The sequence below is a fragment of the Eurytemora carolleeae genome, unplaced genomic scaffold (assembly GCF_000591075.1).
Source record: "Eurytemora carolleeae unplaced genomic scaffold, Eaff_2.0 scaffold105, whole genome shotgun sequence".
In the NCBI taxonomy this organism is placed as follows: Eukaryota; Metazoa; Arthropoda; class Copepoda; order Calanoida; family Temoridae; genus Eurytemora; species Eurytemora carolleeae.
Genome location: NW_019396058.1, coordinates 165,998 through 187,760, shown reverse-complemented (window position 1 = coordinate 187,760; position 21,763 = coordinate 165,998). Strand labels below are relative to the sequence as shown.

General features: G+C 32.6%; 1 protein-coding gene across 2 annotated transcripts; it reads right to left on the bottom strand.

Moving 5' to 3' along the window:
- Positions 1-6,851: 6,851 nt before the first annotated feature.
- LOC111708004 (protein msta) lies at positions 6,852-20,448 on the bottom strand. Of its 2 annotated transcripts, XM_023481232.1 has the most exons (20): positions 20,265-20,448; positions 19,496-19,538; positions 19,317-19,376; positions 17,902-17,944; positions 16,957-17,025; positions 16,320-16,395; positions 15,477-15,566; positions 14,849-14,929; positions 14,572-14,703; positions 13,490-13,578; positions 13,213-13,262; positions 12,780-12,852; positions 12,321-12,462; positions 11,788-11,895; positions 11,071-11,167; positions 9,847-9,932; positions 9,588-9,677; positions 8,207-8,286; positions 7,200-7,291; positions 6,852-7,091 (listed from the first exon to the last, which is right to left on the bottom strand). In XM_023481232.1, the coding sequence occupies exons 1-19, from the start codon at positions 20,316-20,318 to the stop codon at positions 7,201-7,203; spliced, it is 1,554 nt and encodes a 517-aa protein (XP_023337000.1). In that variant the 5' UTR covers positions 20,319-20,448; the 3' UTR covers positions 6,852-7,091; position 7,200. The 2 variants fall into 2 exon arrangements, with proteins under 2 accessions (XP_023337000.1, XP_023336991.1); XM_023481223.1 differs by having other exon boundaries at positions 6,852-7,291.
- Positions 20,449-21,763: the final 1,315 nt, after the last annotated feature.

The window sequence follows — 21,763 nt, the reverse complement described above, 5'->3', positions numbered from 1 at the left end:
GTATGAACTGAGTATGAACTGAGTATGAACTAAGTATGAACTGAGTATGACCTAAGTATGAACTGAGTATGAACTAAGTATGAACTGAGTATGAACTGAGCATGTACTGAATATAAACTGAGTATGAACTAAGTATGAACTGAGTATGAACTGAGTATGAACTGAGTATGAACTGAGTATGAACTAAGTATGAACTGAGTATGAACTGAGTATGTACTGAATATGAACTAAGTATGAACTGAGTATAACCTAAGTATTAACTGATTTTAAACAGAGTATGAACTGAGTATGAACTAATTTTGAACTGAGTATGAACTGAGTATGTACTGAATATAAACTAAGTATGAACTGAGTATGAACTAAGTATGAACTGAGTATGAACTTAAGTATTAACTGATTTTAAACAGAGTATGAACTGAGTATGAACTAATTTATGAACTGAGTATGAACTGAGTATGAACTGAATATAAACTAAGTATGAACTGAGTATGAACTAAGTATGAACTGAGTATGAACTGAGTATGAACTAAGTATGAACTGAGTATGAACTAATTATGTACTGAATATGAACTAAGTATGAACTGAGTATAACCTAAGTATGAACTGAGTATGTAAAGGAACTGATCTAAACTAAATGTGTATAAGCTATGTAGAGTTCTCTCTCTCAGCAAGAAAATGTCAAATATGCAGGAGAAAGATAATTAGTAAGAGAGAAAGCTAGTTAGATTTTTATTCAGGGCGCTTTGCACCCCTTTTGTTTAATATTCATCTGAACATTATGCCATCTCCTCTTATGTTCATCTTATGTCAACTGTACTAATTGTCACAGATTTCTGGGTTCTTATATTCAATTATTGGAAGAAAAGATAACTTAGATTAAACCCCCGTCTACTTTATATAGTCGTAACCCCTTCGTCTTTGCTTTGACCTCACCATCTCACTTATACTTTTTAAACATTGGACTTGCATATTTTAAGACTGCAACGTGCTTGTTTCTAGCCTTTTTTTTAAAAGGAGTAATTGGCACAATCCTGATTGTGCGTGCATATATGTGCATATGTTGGTTTACAGTGATTAATGCAAGAAACCATACTTTCTTTTTATGTTTATTACGCATAAATTGCAATATATAATAGTCCATCTCCGATATTTAAATTTAAGTTTCTTTTGCGAGATAAAATTAGAAAAAAGCATGTATTGTGTCAAGGTTGAAAATTGTTCTGCGATCAAACCCTCAAATTTTCTAAGTTTTCCCATTAAATACAGAGTTCAGTCGCCATCCAAAAGTCAGTCTTTTACATTCATCTCATTCATCCAAATTCATAAAAATGCGTTAACGGATTTTTGGATGGTTTGTGTTTCTTCAGAAAAAGTACTGTTTAAATTAACCCTGAAGGCGTTACGAGGGGGCCAAGTCATACAGGTCAACATGTCGTAATAAATGGAACTTCTCATTAATTATTAACTGTTTAGAGCCTTCATGAATTACATAATTCATCTTGGTTTTGTGGTTTGAATTTAATTTTTAAGGTTTAAATTGAATCATTTTGCCCGTTTACTCACAAGTAATTGTTGTGGGGTAGAATTTAGTATATTTTAGGATGCTTGATGTCAGGCGGGATCTGAAGCATAAAGAAGAAAAATAGCTGTTGACATGTTTTAATGAAATAAATAAGATTGCAGCTTTCTTTACCTCAACTTCAATAATAAAGTCAGAAAAAAACGAGATAAATGCAAGAATTTTTCAAAAATAAAATGAATTAAAGAGATAATTCTTTATGATATAAATAAATAAAAAATCTGGCAGTGCAAAGGCTCAGGCATTGTTTGATAAGAATAGGACAGTTTTTTTTATTCTGACATAATGTATATAAATGTTTGTGTGTTCAATGTTTCTGCTACATATATGCATAACCTTCTATATATAAATTTGGCTTGTCTGTCTGTTTGTATCCAATAAACGTCAAAACGGCTGAACCGATCGGGCCCAATTTTTTTGTGGGACATCTAGGGACCCCAGGGAAGGTTTATGAAAAATCAAAATTTCAAATATTTGTCTCCATCAAAATTCGATCGTCATTAAATTTTTAAAAATTTTGAAAATCCGCAAAATGTTTTACGATGTACACAAAGAGAACATGTTCACAACTAATTTAGAAGATGGGCGCAGGCTAGTTTTTATAAATTCTGTTAATTCATATTTACAACAGAAATATAAAACAATTTTCAATAAAAAATAAAATGTTAAACAACTAATTTGTAGGGCTTAATATATGGATCCGTTGGATCTGCAGCATTTTGGCTTCCTGGATACGGATCCAGGAGCCTAATTATCAACTAAAAAAACTTGTGCTCTCAAACCCCAAAGCTGAACTGTTGAAAAAGAGTTTATCCAAACTTTCATCTCTCTGAATGGTTCATCGAGTTTAACCATAAAAATAAGCGAAAAAAGAAGAAAATAATTTTAAAAACTTCTTCTTTTGTTAAAGAATTCGATTAATCTTAAAGAAATTTTTATGACCTAGATCCGAATCCTTTTTTTCAGGTTGGATCCAGGATCCGCATCAAAATTTAAATGGTTCCTTAGAACTGCTACGTATAAATTATATACTATGCAATGAGTGTATACATATTGCATAAAATACACCGTAAACTACACTACAGTACTACAGAAGGAACATGAGTTCTAGATATTTAAAGTTTCTAATCTGGGAAATCTTTTATTTAACTAAAAATGCATTCAAACCTAGATTTTGTAAACTCTAACTCATGGATTCTCTTTCTCTAGTTTCCCCTTGTGGTAGGATTTTCCTTGTCACCCTTTCCTAGTCATCCTATTACACTTTATACCTTTCCTTGTCATCCTATTAGACTGTATACCCTTTCCTTGTCATTCTTTCCTAGTCATCCTATTACACTTTATATCTTTGCTCGTCCCCTTTTCCTAGTCATCCTATTACACTTTATACCCTTTCCTTGTCACCCTTTCCTGGTCATCCTATTACACTTTATACCCTTTCCTAGTCATCCTATTAAACTTCATACCCTTTCCTTGTCACCTTTTCCTAGTCATCCTATTACACTTTATACCCTTTCCTTGTCACATTTTCCTAGTCATCCTATTACACTTTATACCTTTCCTTGTCATTCTATTACACATTATACCCTTTCCTAATTGTCACCCTTTCATAGTCATCCTATTACACTATATACTTTTCCTTGCCACCTTTTCCTAGTCATCCTATTACACTTTATACCCTTTCCTTGTCACCTTTTCCTAGTTATCCTATTACACTTTATACCTTTCCTTGTCATCCTATTACACATTATACCCTTTCCTATTTGTCACCCTTTCATAGTCATCCTATTACACTTTATTCCTAGTCATCCTATTACACTTTATACCTTTCCTTGTCATCCTATTACACATTATACCCTTTCCTATTTGTCACCCTTTCATAGTCATCCTATTACACTTTATACATTTCCTTGCCACATTTTCCTAGTCATCCTATTACACTTTATACCCCTTCCTTGTCACCCTTTTCCTGTGACAGTTGCTGTTTTTATGACCGTGTTTTCTACTGGCAGGTTTGGACTTAAGAAAAGTATGAATATACGGATGTGTACAATGTACATAAATAGAACTCACCTTGCTAAGATCCAAGAGAATACTGGATCCTATATTTACATATTTATATATCCCCCCTTTCCACTAACATCACTCAGTGGGGAAATTGGTGAATAAGGTGGAAATTTTTAAATCAATTAAATTGAAAGTTTACCTAGCTACACTTACATGCTGTGGGACCCATAGGAATAGGAATACGACATTAAACCAATCTGATGTATATTTGTGGTTTCTTATAAAGCAAACTTGGTTACAAGTAGCTTAAAAATCAATCTATGTGAAATAGGTCTGTGAAAACGGCACAATTGCTGTTTTATGTTCTTTGCACTATTTGAAACAATAACTTGATTATAACAGTCGTCTCCGAATCCATATTCATGTGTAAATTCCAATTTTCTTTTCAGTTTGTTTTGAATACGAGACAAAAAATCTTAGTTGTTCAGTTTATCAAATGCTTTTTATAAGTTTAAACTCTTACCCTGAACCTTAATTTCTATCCTTCTCAAACCTTTAACTATAATTTTATCCGCCGTCTTTTATTCTGTATTATTTTCTGTTCAATCATTCATGTTCCATTCTTCATTCATTTTGTTTTAGTCTATTTTTACATTACTGATTTCATTTATCATTCTTTCTGTTCATTCAGTTTTCCTCATTCCATTTTGAATCCAACCTTTGTCATTTATCTATTCTTTACCCATCCTTACTTCATTCCTCATTCTTTCTCCACCATTGTCTTCCTTCCTTATTTATATCCGATTCATCCTTCATTCCTTTATCCATTTCTGATCCGTCTATCTAATCCATTCTTAATCTTTTATCCACTTCTGATTTATCCTTCAATTCTTTTTATCCATTTCTGATCCGTCTACCTAATCCATTCTTAATCTTTTACCCACTTCTGATTAATCCTTTGGTTCTTTTTATCCATTTCTGTTCCGTCTACCTAATCCATTCTTTGTGATTTTATCCACTTCTGATTCATCCTTCAGTTTGTTTAATCCATTTCTGATCCGTCTACCTAATCCATTCTTTGTCTTTTATCCACTTCTGATTCATCCATTTCTGATCCGTCTACCTAATCCATTCTTAATCTTTTATCCACTTCTGATTTATCCTTCAGTTTTTTTTCCATTTCTGATCCGTCTACCTAATCCATTCTTAATCTTTTACCCACTTCTGATTTATCCTTCAATTTTTTTTTCCATTTCTGATCCGTCTACCTAATCCATTCTTAATCTTTTATCCACTTTTGATTCATCCTTCAGTTCTTTTTATCCATTTCTGTTCCGTCTACCTAATCCATTCTTTGTCTTTTATCCACTTCTGATTCATCCTTCAGTTCTTTTTATCCATTTCTGTTCTGTCTACCTAATCCATTCTTTGTCTTTTATCCACTTCTGATTCATCCTTCAGTTCTTTTTATCAAATGTTGTTCCGTCTACCTAATCCATTCTTTGTCTTTTATCCACTTCTGATTCATCCTTTATTTCTTTATCCATGGATGATTTAACCCGTTTATCCAATCCTGATCTATTAATTTTCAATATTCTTTCATAATTCATGAGTCCTTTATCCTTTACAACTTGGAAAAATAGGATCAATGGTTTTCAGGGGGGGCAGTCACCCCCACCCCCCGGAAGGTTAAATCTGGTTTAAGCCCCCCACTCCCAGTCAATTTCTGTATACACCACTGGTAACCAGCTACTGAACCTGTATTTATCTCTTCCCAGATTCATCCTTAATAATTGACTTGAACCCTACTTCATTATATCTAATCCATCCATCCTTACTGAGTAAACTTTTCTTATATAAACTCTGAAATATGTTGACAGGGAATAATAAACAGTTCAAGAGACTAAAAGGGTACCGTCTAACAGTTTATTTTACAGGGGGTAAAATGTGTTAAAATATTGATAGAAAACTTAACATTTTAGGAATAATCTGAATGTCATGAAATACAGCAAAATTTCGGGTTAAACCTTTTAATTTTTCAATTGTGTTAAATTTTGTAACAATTGTTCACGATTAGATAGGAAACCTATATTTAAATTTAATAATTTTATTAGCCTGATACTCATTTATAGGCAAGGGTTTTTGTATGGAAATATATGAGCATGACAAAAGGTACAATTGTGTTTTATTTTAGAAATAAATACTATTTACAAAAGCAGACTATAAAAGTAAATAAGGGTTAGGTAGCATATAATTATCACTCTATAAACACACGGTACATAGGTTCAGAGACATTATTGAACGCAAATATTAAAAGGAACTGAGTTCTTGTCAAAAACTCGAATTCTATCTATGCAACCTGATGGTGTAATCCTTTGATATTTAAAACTCAGATTATTTGATCTAATAGAATTTATAAAAATTTGAGTTTGTGTCAAATACTCATTTTCTTCAAAAATAAATAACATTTTTAGCTCAAACAAAAGTAATATAAAAATCACTTGAAAATATACATTATACAATCCTTCTTAAGCTTGGAGTATACAAAAAGTACAAGAGAGTTTCAAACTTAAGTTCAATTATCTGGATCAGATTTAGTAGAAAATCTCATGACTTGAGCCAGTTTGCTGAATCAGATTCAGTAGAGATTTATCTTAGTACTTGAACTTAAGTTCAGTTTACTGGATTAGATTCAGTGGAGGTTTATCTCAGGACTTTAGCTTAAGTTCAGTTTGCAGGATCAGGTTCAGTAGAGATTTATCTTAGTACTTGAACTTAAGTTCAGTTTACTGGATTAGATTCAGTGGAGGTTTATCTCAGGACTTGAACTTAAGTTCAGTTTGCTGGATCAGGTTCAGTAGAGATTTATCTTAGTACTTGAACTTAAATTCAGTTTACTGGATTAGATTCAGTAGAGATTTATCTCAGGACTTTAGCTTAAGTTCAGTTTGCAGGATCAGGTTCAGTAGAGATTTATCTCAAAACTTGAACGTAAGTTCAGTTTAGTGGATCAAGTTTAGTAGAGGTTTATCTCAGGACTTGAACTTAAGTTCAGTTTACTGGATCAGATTCAGTGGAGGTTTATCTTAGTTTACTGGATCAAGTTCAGTAGAGGTTTATCTCAGGACTTGAACTTAAGTTCAGTTTGCAGGATCAGGTTCAGTAGAGGTTTATCTCAGGACTTGAACTTAAGTTCAGTTTGCAGGATCAGGTTCAGTGGAGGTTTATCTCAGAACTTGAACTTAAGTTCAGTTTGCAGGATCAGGTTTTATCTCAGGACTTGAACTTAAGTTCAGTTTACTGGATCAGATTCAGTGGAGGTTTATCTTAGGTTTACTGGATCAAGTTCAGTAGAGGTTTATCTCAGGACTTGAACTTAAGTTCAGTTTACTGGATCAGATTCAGTGGAGGTTTATCTTAGTTTACTGGATCAAGTTCAATAGAGATTTATCCCAGAACTGGAACGTAAGTTCATTTTACTGGATCAGATTCAGAAGAGGTTTATCTCAGGACTTGAACTTAAGTTCAGTTTGCTGGATCAGGTTCAGTAGAGGTATATCTTAGAACTTGAACGTAAGTTCCTTTTACTGGATCAGATTCAGAAGAGGTTTATCTCAGGACTTGAACTTAAGTTCAGTTTGCTGGATCAGGTTCAGTACCAGCTCTCTGTCTTGAAGTGCTCTCTGATAAACCTGTCCCTCAGGCCTGAAATTGTATTTATTCAACTTCGTTGTTTATTTTGTTTATAAATTATAGGCTAGTATTTAGTATATATACATACATTTCGTCATCTCTATTTTTTTAAAATATGTAAAAAATAAATTTTCCTTAACTTTCACTTTTTAATCGACAACAATTTCCTAAGAAGATATCTGTACTTCGGAAAGACGATTTCCGCATGGGAGAAATAAGATTTCAATTTTCTCGGGTTAAATAAGGCTATATAAGCTACCGCAAGGTACACAAAATGTCGATCTATAAGGCTAGGAAAGGCTGGAGTGGCTTAAGGCTTTGGTATAAGCTGGGGGCCAAGCATGGTGACAAGAATGCTAAAGACGTGTCGGTTTGAAAAAAAATACGAAAATTGTCTTTCCAAGAAGTTTTCATTTCCAAAGTTTGTCTTTCCGATAATTTCCTTCTAGATGGATATCATGGATATCTTATTCATTCTTAATCAGAAGAAGCCTGTAACCCGATTGCTGTGATACTAAACCTTAGTCCGACTTTTTCAGGCCTGCTCATTAAAAAAATGAGACTTTTATCTTTAATGGTTTTACATCCATTTTTCAAGGGCTATTTAAATTTATTTTAGCCTTGTATCTTAATCAATAAAAAAGTTATTAACCATTTTTGATTATTTTGAAACAGCGACCCGCAGTAGACTATCCTCCCCCTACCCTAAGCATAAATTTTTTTTTTAGCAAAATTTGTTCACAACTATGAATTGAAAAAGTGAAGAAGTTTTAGCGTTCTAATGTTACCCGTTTTACATTTATTTAGAAAAAGCCACAGGGGGGCCCTCTCATGATAGGGTTAAGAGTGCCATTGTGAATCGGACATGTTAAGTCACATGAAATTACGACTGAAGTCTCTTTAACTAATCTGTTTAATCTGATATACCTATGCTCCGGTTCATATTGAAGACAATCTATACAGTCCTGTAGATGAAGACTAGCAGCTCCCAGTAATCCAAGAATATTCTATACAAAATGTCTAGATAATTAGACAAAATATCTGGATAATAAGATAAAATGTCTAGATAATTAGACAAAATGTCTAGATATGTCTAGATAATTAGACAAAATGTCTAGATAATTAGACAAAATATCTGGATAATTAGATAAAATGTCTAGATAATTAGACAAAATGTCTAGATACTTAGATAAAATGTCTAGATAATTAGACAAAATGTCTAGATAATTAGACAAAATGTCTAGATAATTAGACAAAATATCTGGATAGTTAGACAAAATGTCTAGATAATTAGAAAAAATATCTGGATAATTAGATAAAATGTCTAGATAATTAGACAAAATATCTGGATAGTTAGACAAAATGTCTAGATAATTAGACAAAATATCTGGATAATTAGACAAAATGTCTAAATTATTTTACAAAATGTCTAGATACTTGGATAAAATGTCTAGATTATTAGACAAAATGTATAGATAATTAGACAAATTGTCTAGATAATTAGACAAAATGTCTAGAAAATACGACGAAATGTCTAGATAATTAGACAAAATACCTAGATAATTAGACAAATGTCTAGATAAATGAAGAAATTAAACAAAACGTCTAGACAAAATGTCTGGATAATTAAAGAAATTAAACAAACTGTCAAAATAATTAAACAAATTAAACAAAATTTCTAAATAATTATATAAGTTAAACAAAATGTCTCGATAATGTTAGAAATTTCAAAGGGGAGACTTTCATGACGATAATTGATAGTCGATTGTTCTTCCTACATATATATATATATATATACAGGGCAAACGTAATTTTAAAACAAGCAAGAACTTATATTTGCTGCTGTCTAGTTCTCTACAAGTATTTTCTTGTAAAGTAATTGAGTCTTTCTCTGTATATTTGCAACCTGATGGTGTAACCCTTTGATAGTTCAAACTGAGACTATTTGATCAAGCATAATTAATAGTTTGAAATATCTAAGGTCTCCGACATTGGGTTGCAAAGAAACAGGAATTAGAAAATTAGAGTTTGTGACTATGACTCAATTCCTTTAGTTAGTTCCCATTAAGAAGACCTGGCCTAGATTTAATGTTTTTTAAAGAAACAGTAAGTGGTTGTATACTGGTTTTGGTTAAAGATAACATTCAATATCCTAGATCGAGTTTTCTAAAATAAGCCCCAATCTTTTAGCTTAAAGCCTTAACAAATTTCTTATTTTATATTTCTTTACGCCTAAATTATCTCTCCAAAATTGTTAAGAATATGTTAGAATTTCTAACAGACACCAATTTAGACAAGTCGTCTCTACCTCTTTACTATGATCTATTTCGTGTAGTTGTGCTAGAGCAAGAACAGCACGCTGTTTAACCGTTAGAAACAGTTCGTATAGCGAGGTTCCCTGATCAAACATCAAATCTCAAATATTCTTACTCGAAGACGACCTTGACGGTTACTTCTAATGTAATACCAAAGTCGGCCATCTTTTAAATTGCATAAGCCATATTGAAATTGCTACGGCTGTATAAGAATGTGGTGAAAAATGAAAGATGCAAATGTTTGATGTGTCCCTTAAGGCGGGATATCCCAGGTAGAAGTTTTCTAGCGATCTCCAAGAAGGTTTTCGCCAATTCTTCCTTTAGTTTCAAATCCTCTTCTAAACACATATAAATATTTATATATATTTATATAGATGAAACATTTTCTATAAAATGTCGTTTTAACCGTCAAAATTAGGCCTCATATTCAAGGGTGTGATCGGTCCCATTTTAATATTAATTGCTTTTCATCCACTTAACGTCGTTTTATTGTACTAAAAAGTGTTACGGTAGGAACAATGCCCATAAATTGCCGTTTTAATCTTCAAAATGTACTCGAAATGTAGTCTATCACTTTTTCTAAGATTTTCCCAAAAAATATAAAAAATATTTGTGATTTATTAAAAATTTTATTCTATTCTGTCGTATAAAACGTAAAACTAAAATTATAATTTGATTTTTTTTTGAAAATCAGTGGAAAGAGTCCGATCGGCGGTCCCGTTTCCAAAAACTTCGTAAGCGCATCAAAAAATAACATCGTCATTTTGGAATACGAGCTCATTTATTCAATCCAATATGATTTGGTACACCCTTTAGATAAATCTGTAATGATTCTACTGTCGTCTTCTTAGGGTTTCATAAGTAAAAATAAACGAAGACAAATCCCGGAATGTTTCGAATTGAGGTCAGATCTAGATAAATCTGGATTGAAAATATGTTTGTCATTTAATGAGACTTTTACAAACTAGATTCATGAAACAATGCAATATATATTATAGGCGGAGCAAATAGATTTTCAAGTACAATAGATGGCAACAGTGAAATGGGTGCAATTATACACGACGTCAAAAGTGTAAAATATACTTGATAATCTATTTCATATTTGACGTGTAGTATATATGTAGGTGGTAGATAATTAGCTTGATTGATTAAGATATATTTCGGTTAGATCATAAATAGCATGAATAACACAGACATTATAAAGACATCATGACATATCATACATCGGAATTCATAAAATTAGTAGAAATATATCGATGTTTCTAACCCGGCAAAAATATAATTTCCCAAATTATACACAAGGCAGTTCCTTATATAATTTTATTCCTTTTAGTTTGCTTGAGGTTAAAATTCCTTAAAATACCTAAAAAAACCTTTGATGGAATAAAATATAACCATCTGTATTAATGTTTATTAATTAGTTATTCCTTTTTTCTTGATCAATATCTGAAGATAGATTGATAATATTCTTCTGACCTGTGAGGTTCTCCAGGCTAGAATGATCAGTGTGCCCGAGTAGGTTTAGCAGACTGTACTTTACGTCCAGCATGTGGGCGTGGTGGGGGTGGAGAACCTGAAACATGAGAGATCATATTTTAGATGATATTTACGTAGGATATAAAGCCCTAACTCGACATCCTCTACAGAAGCTTTTGATTTTTGAATATTAATTGATTTAATAGATTTCCCTGCTGTCCACTAATTAGTCCGCCGGGGACTAATTAGTGCTTGAGGAACGGATTAAACAACACAGAGTTCCGATCTTTGGGTTCATTTTATAGATTTTTTTTTTTTTGCTTTTAAATTTTTTTTATCTTCAGTCTTCTATATATAAATTTGGCTTGTCTGTTTGTTTGTTTGTCTGTATCTAATAAACGTCAAAACGGCTGAACCGATCGGGCCCAAATTTTCTGTGGGACATCTAGGGACCCCAGGGAAGGTTTATGAATGATTGAAATTTTAAAAATTTGTGTTTAAAAGTTTTTTATTTTTGTAAAATTTTAAAAATGCGCGAAAAAATATTATGAAATCCGCAAACTTTTTTTGTTTTTGTTTTATACTGTACAAAGAGAAGATGCTCACAGATAAAGCCACAATAAAAAGTTTAAATAGAAGATTGGTGCGAAGCGCCCTAAAAGCCTAGGAAGAAGGGCGCGAAGCGCCCTGAATTTCTAGTTTTATTATATTTTATACCTTACTATAGGTGGCAAGGAACTTCTTACAAGCTGGAACAGTGAGACCCTCTTCTTCTATTTTAGAAACTGCTGCTGATACTTTACTATCTGCTAGCTCACTGTAACCCTGCAGAAGATTTACAAGTTGTATTTTAGAAACTACAGCTGATTTGTTACTATCTGCTAGCTCACTGTAACCCTGGAGAAGGTTTACAGGTTGTATTTTAGAAACTACAGCTGATATGTAACTATCTGCTAGCTCACTGTAACCCTGGAGAAGGTTTGCAGTGTTACTTTCAAGGTTTAAAGTCTAGACTCAGCATTACAGAAAAACTTTCTGTTTGAGATGGAGGTTATGAATCAACGCTTGAAGACCAAGGTTTTGGAACAATTTAAAATTTCAAAGTAACGAATTATTTCAAGGACTAATGTTTTTAATAAGTTGAGAATTAAGAAAAGACTTTACATTTAGAAACGATAAATGTTATTATGTAAACTCGGTGAAGCGTAAAAATCCAAAATAAGGTTCTAGATTTCAATTAAGGAACTAACCTGCGGAGCTACTAGTTTACATTGTGAACACGACCAGGGACTAGAACAGTCTAGGGGAGAGTCCGGTAGATAATATCCATCAGGACATTTTAAACATTTCAGCGCACTCAGATAGGTTTCATTCTCCGTCCTATCCTGACACCTAGTACACACAAATATATATTCTCCGTCATATCCTGACACCTAGTACACACAAGTATATATACTCCGTCCTATCCTGACACCTAGTATACACAAATATATATTCTCCGTCCTATCCTGACACCTAGTAGACACAAATATATATTCTCCGTCCTATCCTGACACCTAGTACACACAAATATATATTCTCCGTCCTATCCTGACACCTAGCACACACAAATATATATACTCCGTCCTATCCTGACACCTAGTACACACAAATATATATTCTCAGTCCTATCCTGACAACAGACAACTAAAAAAAGTTTAAACACTAACCTATCACAATTACAGATAAAATCCTTGCTGTAAACTAAATGTTCTCTTCTCTGTGCAGTTGTCCACAAACTGTCTAAATAGTTTATATTTGTTAAAATATTTTAATAAATAAAATACAAGTTCAAATGCTGGAATTGGAACAGAGACATAATCCAGATAAATCTTTTAGTACTTAAAGCACTTTTGATTTCAGGAAAATTCTTTTAAATTAACAGAAGTGTAGAAATATATACTATTGTGGGACCCATAATAATGTGGAATAGAAAGACGACATTTAAAAAATCTTTTGTGCATTTGATGTAATTACAGGTGTCTTCCTATTCCTCAGTTCTTTGAGTCTCTTTATATCATAATTCCAAAAAACTTAGCTTACTAAAATTAAAAGTAATAAAGGTAAGGCGGAGGAAGCTCCTGGAATTCTTGTATTTTCTACCTGTATAGCATAAGGAAACTGCATCTCCTTCTTCTAATGGATAAGCTGCCCTGATATTAACAAATTATCATTTTATTTTATTTACTCACTTCGAACTCTCATTTTCTAATTTTCTTAAACCTTTGACTCATTTATCTATCAGAATTCTTAGTTTGAAATATGACTTTTAAAAAGCTATTTTAATTGTCTGGAGTAAAAAATTGTTCTAAAACGCTTAATCCAATTTGAATCGTGATTAGTTCTAAATCGCAATTATCTTTAAATAATGTTTATTTACCTGATTGTTAATGATAAATCAGAATTAAATGTTCTGTGTACGCTAGGTGTACAGCAGTGTTCAACCATACACCCTTTACTGTACACTCCCTGCGATACAAATATAAATGATAAATATATTGGTGTACAGCAACAGTGCTCTATCGGCCGCACACTATATACTGTACACTTTACACTCCCTGCGGTACATAAAAGATAAATATAACGGTGTACAGCAACCGTGCTCTACGGCCGCACACTCTTTACCTTACAATCCTGAAGTACATGAATAACAAATATGATTGCTCAACCATTCACCATAGAGAATAGAATATATATATAGAGAGGAATTTACTAGAAAAAAGTGTAAAACGGCCATTTTGTTGTACTGTTTCCATACTGCAGGTGTACTTCACATATTTGTGCTATATAACCTGTTGGGCCCTGGAATATCATTTTATTGAAAATCTAAAATTATTGTTAAAAGAAACCCAAATTATGAAATAGGCTGGTTTCATAATTGACCAATGATCATTTCACATAGACTCTATACCTTCCACTTTACAAACGATGATTTTCCGTTATAACTATAAATCAAATGATGTTTTTCTTCACCTAATTCATTATAAAGTTTATTTAACAGTTTAAAAAATTCGAAATTGAAATGAATAGTCTAGGGAACATACTGTATTAATGTACTCTACTGCATATAATTTGTGAACATTTACATGATTTGTACACTTTGAACTCCCTTTCAGGCTGAAAGGGACTGAAAAAAATCATACCGAGAGATTCTTTTAATTCCTCTCTATATATTCTATTCTCTATGCCATTCACCCTTCTACACAATCTCCAGTACTTAAACATTTGATCTAATGATGTACTGCATCAGATTCAGTGCTAAACAATACACCCTTTACTCTATACAATCTGTAGTACATAATCATTAAATCTGATGATGTTCAGCATAAGTGCGAAACAATACACCATTAACTGTACACTCCCTGAAGTACATAAATATTGCAGTTTACAGCAGTATATTTTTAAACCAGTTTAAAATTATCTTCAGGGAACAAAAGTGGGAAATGTATTTTTATTATTAACCTGTACACTGACTGAGGAAAGACCAAGGGGAATCTCAAATGAGTTTGTCTCCAACCTGCCACACATCTCAAACACAAGCTCTCGACTGAACTTATCTCCGAGCTTGAAGGTTCCACATATAAGATTTGCAACCTGCAAGGAAGATTAGGTTGGTGGAATAGAATTGTTAGAACTGTACAAGAAATTCGGACATATTTATGACGGTTGTGGATCATCCTTGTCACCCTTTACATAGAGTTATTATTTATTTAATGGGATTAAAGACATCTTTCTTTACCTTCTTGGCTCGGTCCACAAGCTCATCATCCATACTTGAGGGATCACAGGACTGTAGGGAGCAGAGGGAGACCCAGGCTTCCTAAACATATAAGGAGTACAGGACTGTAGGGAGCACACGGATACCCAGGCGTTCTAAATATATAGGGAGTACAGGGCTATAGGGAGAAGACCCAGGCTTCCTAAATATATAGGGATCCCAGGACTTTAGGGAGCACAGGGATACCCAGGCTTCCTATAAATATAGGGAGTACAGGGCTATAAGGAGCAGAGGGATACCCAGGCGTCCTAAATGTATAGAGATCACAGGACTATATGGAGCAAAGGGATACCCACGATCCTAAATATATAGGGATTACAGGACTGGAGCACAGGAAAACCCAGGCTTCCTTAATATATACGGAGAAGAGAAATACCCACGGTTTATAAATATATAGAGTATAGGACTGTAGGGAGCACAGCACAGGGAGTATAGGACTGTTGGGAGCACAGGGAGTATAGGAAAGTAGGGATCAAATAAAATTGAATTGATATAAAGAAATTAAAATTATTAAGAATATATCTTGATATTCATTTCCAGACCATAACATTTCAAAAGATAAGTAAAACAACAAGAAAATAAATAGTACCTGGTCTGTATCCCGGAGATAAAGACATCTGAGGACCATTATAACATCATATAAAGAATCTGTGTCACAAGCATTTACTCGACAACCAGACTTAAATAAAAAGGTAACTCAAGGTTATGTAGATACCCTGTAAAGAAAAATATGGTAACTTGTAGTTATAGGTATAAAAAAGGTATGAATGTCTTCTTCCATAATTTGTTAAGTGGTTTGATACCAAACAAAACAATAGAAATATTATATGGAAGTCATATTATATTCAGATTTATTTCAAAGTAAATTATGTTTGAGTAAAAGATTTTTTAAAACAAAATAAACTGCAACAAGTCTTTTATATCTAATACAGTATATGGAAGAAGACATTCAAAACAATTTACCATCTGTGATGTTTCGCGGAACACCCTGTACCTTATAGTTTAGTGAGGTACCTTGAAGAATAAAAGAAGTCATTTTCTAGTCCCGTTACAACTTTAGAGTTTCTCAACTCCTTGGCCTTTGCCCTTCTCCGTAGCCATTGCCATGTACATTTTACTACAACGCCATTGAAACCAGTTTCAGTGTTAAAGGAGTAATTGGACACTTTGAATACAATTCAACTAGTACTAGTGTGGTAAGGTATACCTGGAGAATACAATTCAACTAGTACTATAGTGTAGTAAGGTATACCTGGAGAATACAATTCAACTAGTACTATAGTGTAGTAAGGTATACCTGGAAAATACAATTCAACTAGTACTATAGTGTAGTAAGGTATACCTGGAGAATACAATTCAACTAGTACTATAGTGTAGTAAGGTATACCTGGAGAATACAATTCAACTAGTACTATAGTGTAGTAAGGTATACCTGGAAAAGAAAATAACATTCCGGTTTATGCCTTGGTGAGTTGGAACATTCTTCTCCACACAGCGGCCATTTACACCTGGAAATATGGAATATTGTATTTACACCTGGAAATATAGAATATTCTATTTACACCTGGAAATATGGAATATTGTATTTACACCTGGAAATATAGAATATTGTATTTACACCTGGAAATATGGAATATTGTATTTACATCTGGAAATATGGAATATTGTATTTACACCTAGAAATATAGAATATTGTAATTACACCTGGAAACATGGAATATTGTATTTACACCTGGAAACATGGAATATTGTTTTGTGTGAATTTTTATTTTAATAACAGGGCGATAATTTTACTTTATCGCCCTGTTGCAAGGCGATAAAGAAATTTTATCACATACTTGTTCGACGATGGGCCCTCATAACTTATAAATATCGGCTTCCTTCACATCAAGAAAGTATCTATCAACTCATTTCCTTATTTCGTATTTTACTAAATATGATGATATGATGATGCGTTTTTATTAAACGCATCTTTAGTAAGCTGCTAAATATGCGGCCACTAAATAAATGAAGTCGGATAAAAAACTCAGTATTGAGCTAATTAAATTCTAAATTAAAAAATATTCCACCTTGGGCAGAGTGTGTGGGGTAGAGTTGCTTCATCCTCGGAACTATATTTATTCTGCAAATCTATACTTCTACAGTATACAGTTTATTTTATCTATACAGTCAGATCCAGAAAACTGTGGAATAGGAAGACGACTTGTATACCCAAGTTTTAATTTTAAACAGACCAACGAACATAACACCTATTGTACAGTGTAACCAGAATCAATACAAAACAGAAGAAATACAAAACAGAATCAATACAAAACAGAAGAAATACAAAACAGAATCAATACAAAACAGAATCAATACAAAACAGAAGAAATATAAAACAGAATCAATACAAAACAGAAGAAATACAAAAAAAAATTAGTTGAGTCGTTTTAGTTTTAGTATTAGTGTTAGTTTTATTGGGCTCCACTATAATGGCGGGAAAATGGCGGTAAAAAAAAGAAGAAACTGCTTTTCCGTCGTCGCTTGCTTGAAAAAAAAATTATCTACAGTGAAACCCTTTATAACGAATACATCGGAAGAATTTATCAAATGTCGTCTTGACAATTTTTCAATGAGTTTTATACTATATTACGTAAATTTAAGTATTTGCAAAAATAAATAAATAGCCATGAATATGCGGAAACAGTTTTAAAGAGTTCCATATAATCATTTAATCAAAAAACTAAATATCTGCAACATTCCATTATCAGAAAGTGAAGAATACGACATTTGATGAATTCTTTGTAAATCTACAGTGAAACCCTTTTTCACTGTAGATTTTTATCCAAGATACAATTTGGAAATCCATGTCAAGAAAAACTTTCATATCTTCCAAAAAATGGCAATTTTCAAAAGAACATAAATCATTTGAAAAATTATGGAAATATTAAAGATTGGAATATATTAAAATACACTCGTCAAAATTAGTTTTTGAAGAAAATAAAATCATTTCTCTAAATAAAATAAAACTGTTCCTGTAGCAGCCCAGACATACAGGAACACTATCACGAGACGGACCTACACAAAACATAGATTAATGAGAGAAAAGTAAATAAACAAATGTACTTAAGGAACACCATTTCTATATTATGGCCTTAATAATGAGCGGAGGGTTTCATTTATGATTAAAAGATTCAGTTAGGTCGATATACTTTACATACTTTACAATATTTATAGTTCTACCAGTAGTAACTGTTCGATAAACTACTAATCTAACACCTAAACCTAGATGTGGCCACGCACTAAAACAGAAATTGAGCAGTATTTGGCCAATTACTCCATTTAAGCTTAGGCTACAAATAAGCGATATGCATTTTCAAAATGGAAATGACAAAGGTTACACAAAAGTATATAAGCCTTTAAAGTCTACAGATCTACCTGTAATTATTAGTCTACTGATCCACCTGTAATTATTGGTCTACTGATCTACCTGTAATTATTAGTCTACTCATCTACCTGTAATTATTAGTCTACTGATCTACCTGTAATTATTGGTCTACTCATCTACCTGTAATTATTAGTCTACTGATCTACCTGTAATTATTGGTCTACTCATCTACCTGTAATTATTAGCCTACTGATCTACCTGTAACTATTAGTCTACTGATCTACCTGTAATTATTAGTCTACAGATCTACCTGTAATTATTGGTCTACTGATCTACCTGTAATTATTGGTATACAGATCTACCTGTAACTATAGGTCTACTGATCTATCTGTAATTACTGTTCTACTGATCTAGCTGTAATTATTGGTCTACTTGTCTACCTTTAATTAAATAAGTCTACAGATCCCCCTGTAACTATCTACTGATCTACCTGTAACTATCTACTGATCTACCTGTAACTATCTACTGATCTACCTGTAACTATCCACTGATCTACCTGTAACTATCTAATGATCTACCTGTAGCTATCTACTGATCTATCTGTAAGTATCCACTGATCTACCTGTAAGTATCTACTGATCTACCTGTAACTATCTACTGATCTACCTGTAACTATCTACTGATCTACCTGTAACTATCTACTGATCTACCTCTAATTATCTACTGATCTGCCTCTAACTATCTACTGATCTACCTGTAACTATCTACTGATCTACCTCTAATTATCTACTGATCTGCCTCTAACTATCTACTGATCTACCTGTAACTATCTACTGATCTACCTGTAACTATCTACTGATCTACCTGTAACTATCTACTGATCTACCTGTAACTATATACTGATCTATCTGTAGTTATCTACTGATCTATCTGTAAGTATCCACTGATCTACCTGTAAGTATCTACTGATCTACCTGTAACTATCTACTGATCTACCTGTAACTATCTAGCGATCTACCTGTAACTATCTACTGATCTACCTCTAACTATCTACTGATCTACCTGTAACTAGTGGTTTATCATGAAGAATGATTGCCCCCTGAGGTATAGCTGTAGTTGTAACTGTGAAAATAAATCTCAAATTGAGAAGAAGAAAAAAAGTAAAATTATTCATATTATTTTCAGAGAAAAACCTTAAAAAGAAGAAAAATCCACAGATAATAATATTTTATGATATTTTCCTATATGTCTTCCTACATCCGGGGAATCAGCAATCCTGTACACCTGGGTTAAATAAAAAAGAATAATAATAATGATAATTATAATAATAATAATAATAATAATAATAATGATAATAATAATAAAAATAATAATAATAATTTTTGTTGTATAATGTATTATACATTGTACAATTACAGTAAATATTATCCGTGGGTACTGGTTGCCCCTTTTTACTTTGTTGTTTACCAGTGTACTGCACTGTTTACAATCTGATTAACCCAGCTCCACGCGCTTAGTTAAGATCTATTACCCAAACAATTATCATCAGGTATAAATCATATTCAATTGTCCAGAAAATTGTTATGCAGTTTTGTTACAAATGAATTGTTAGATCAGAGGGCGCCGATCAGAGGGGTTAGGTATTATATTTTCTTATTATAGATGTAAATTATTCATCTAACATATTCTTTATAGAATTGGTAAATTGGCGAGACTGTTGCACAGCCTTGGGAAGTTCTCGGGTTCTGTGCAAAAGCCTCTGTACAATAGAGGACTCATACATGTCCTCTACTTGTACATGCTAATATCCTCCACCACCAACAACAGCGAGATAAACAACTACAAGTAATATTATCTTTTTGTATAAAATAAATGTTGAATAGTGTAACATGTCATTTAATTATCATCACATGGTCAAACCAAATGCACTGATTAGTTTGGCAGATCTAATTCGTCTTTTTGTATAATAACCTCTTAGTAGTTTATACTAGAATAATAATAATTATTTACCTGATCCTTAACCTCTAACCCCTCCATGTCTCTGGCAATACTATCTACCTCCATTTTTTCCTTTAAATTAACAATCTTAATTTTATGATTTGAATGTTTATTTCAGTGCGATTTGTTTTAACAAGTAAATCCAAATAGATTGTCAAGTACTATTTAAGTAAATCTATATAATAAAACAAGACATTCGTATATAGCCGGCCTAACGGCTGGACCGATTGGGCTGAATTTTTTTGTGGACACTCATGGGTGGCCGGAGGGTGTTAAAGGCTAAACAAATTTGATATTAAAAAAAAAATCTATTTTTTTTCAAGGGCAACGCAGGGTCCTTAGCTAGTATATATTACATAATTTCAGCTTTATAATAAAGATCAAAATACATGTTTTTATTTATTAAGTACGACTGTGTAACAGAGTAGTTTTGTAGTTGGATAGATTTTTTAAACATTCTACACATTCATTATTTTATTTAAAAAGAAAAAAAAAGTTGAAGGAAAGTAAAAACTACAATAATAGAGAAATTATATTTTGAAAAAAGTCGAAAATTTCAATTTTAAAAGCAAAAATTAGTTGGTTTTGATTTTTGACATTTATATTTGTTGTCGTTAAATGTCGCGACCTAGAAAACAGGAAATGAAAGTGGAAATGTGATTGTGAATTTTTAGATGAAAGCATACTATCATAAGCTTTGTTTACAATGCTCTTTCCGCATTTTACATTTGTGTTCCTCCTTTCAAAGGGGGAACGGCTTTAATTCGTATGGGTTCTCCATCCCTTTTACAGGTTAGATACTTCCAATTGATTTTCCGTTAGAATCTTAGAATACAATAATCTTAGAATACAATATCTTTATTTCTGGACATTTGAAGACGACATCTTATTAAACATCAGTCCAACATCTATTTTATCACTCTAAAGTTACTTGTTAATCTTAAAATAATGATTACAAATATTTCAACTGAAATAAATCACAGAAATATTAAAGTACTTCTGTATTCTAAATCAAAGCTCTCACGACTCAGCTGTGTGGCAGGCTAACCCATCTGTCTCGCTGGAAGGTGACCCGGCACCCCCGACCTGCGCGGAGATGACACTAAACTAACCAGGCCTGCGCAGCTATCGGCCCGCTACCTGCCTTGAGAAAGTATATTAGGCTAATGGGGAACTAACTTTTTAATGTATTTTGACAAGAGATCTGAGAGCTTCGTTGCGTTAATATACAATTACAGGGTCAGACAGGGACAGTCAGATTTACATTCAAAAACAAAACTTTATGTCCGCCAACACCAGAATTTCAACATTCAATGACGAGATAAGATTCTTTAAATACCGTATGACATGTTTTGTGTAGTGCAATGTGAAGTCGTTAAAAATAGATCCAATTGCTTTAAGCTTATTTAGAACTTGATTTATATAACGATTAAATAATAAACAATAAATAAGAACCAACATTTTTTTGTGATAAAAACTATATATTTTCATAAAAATAAGACAAAACTTAA

Bases quoted from the DNA above. Each gene is read 5' to 3' on its own strand.
- LOC111708004 (XM_023481223.1), bottom strand. From the start codon at position 20,318: ATGGAGGTAGATAGTATTGCCAGAGACATGGAGGGGTTAGAGGTTAAG. The intron at 14,930-15,476 runs GTACTATTTATT...TTATATGTTTAG, and splicing joins ATCTCCGGGATACAGACCAG to GAAGCCTGGGTCTCCCTCTG. The intron at 11,168-11,787 runs GTATAAAATATA...CTCATGTTTCAG, and splicing joins TCCTTGCCACCTATAGTAAG to GTTCTCCACCCCCACCACGC.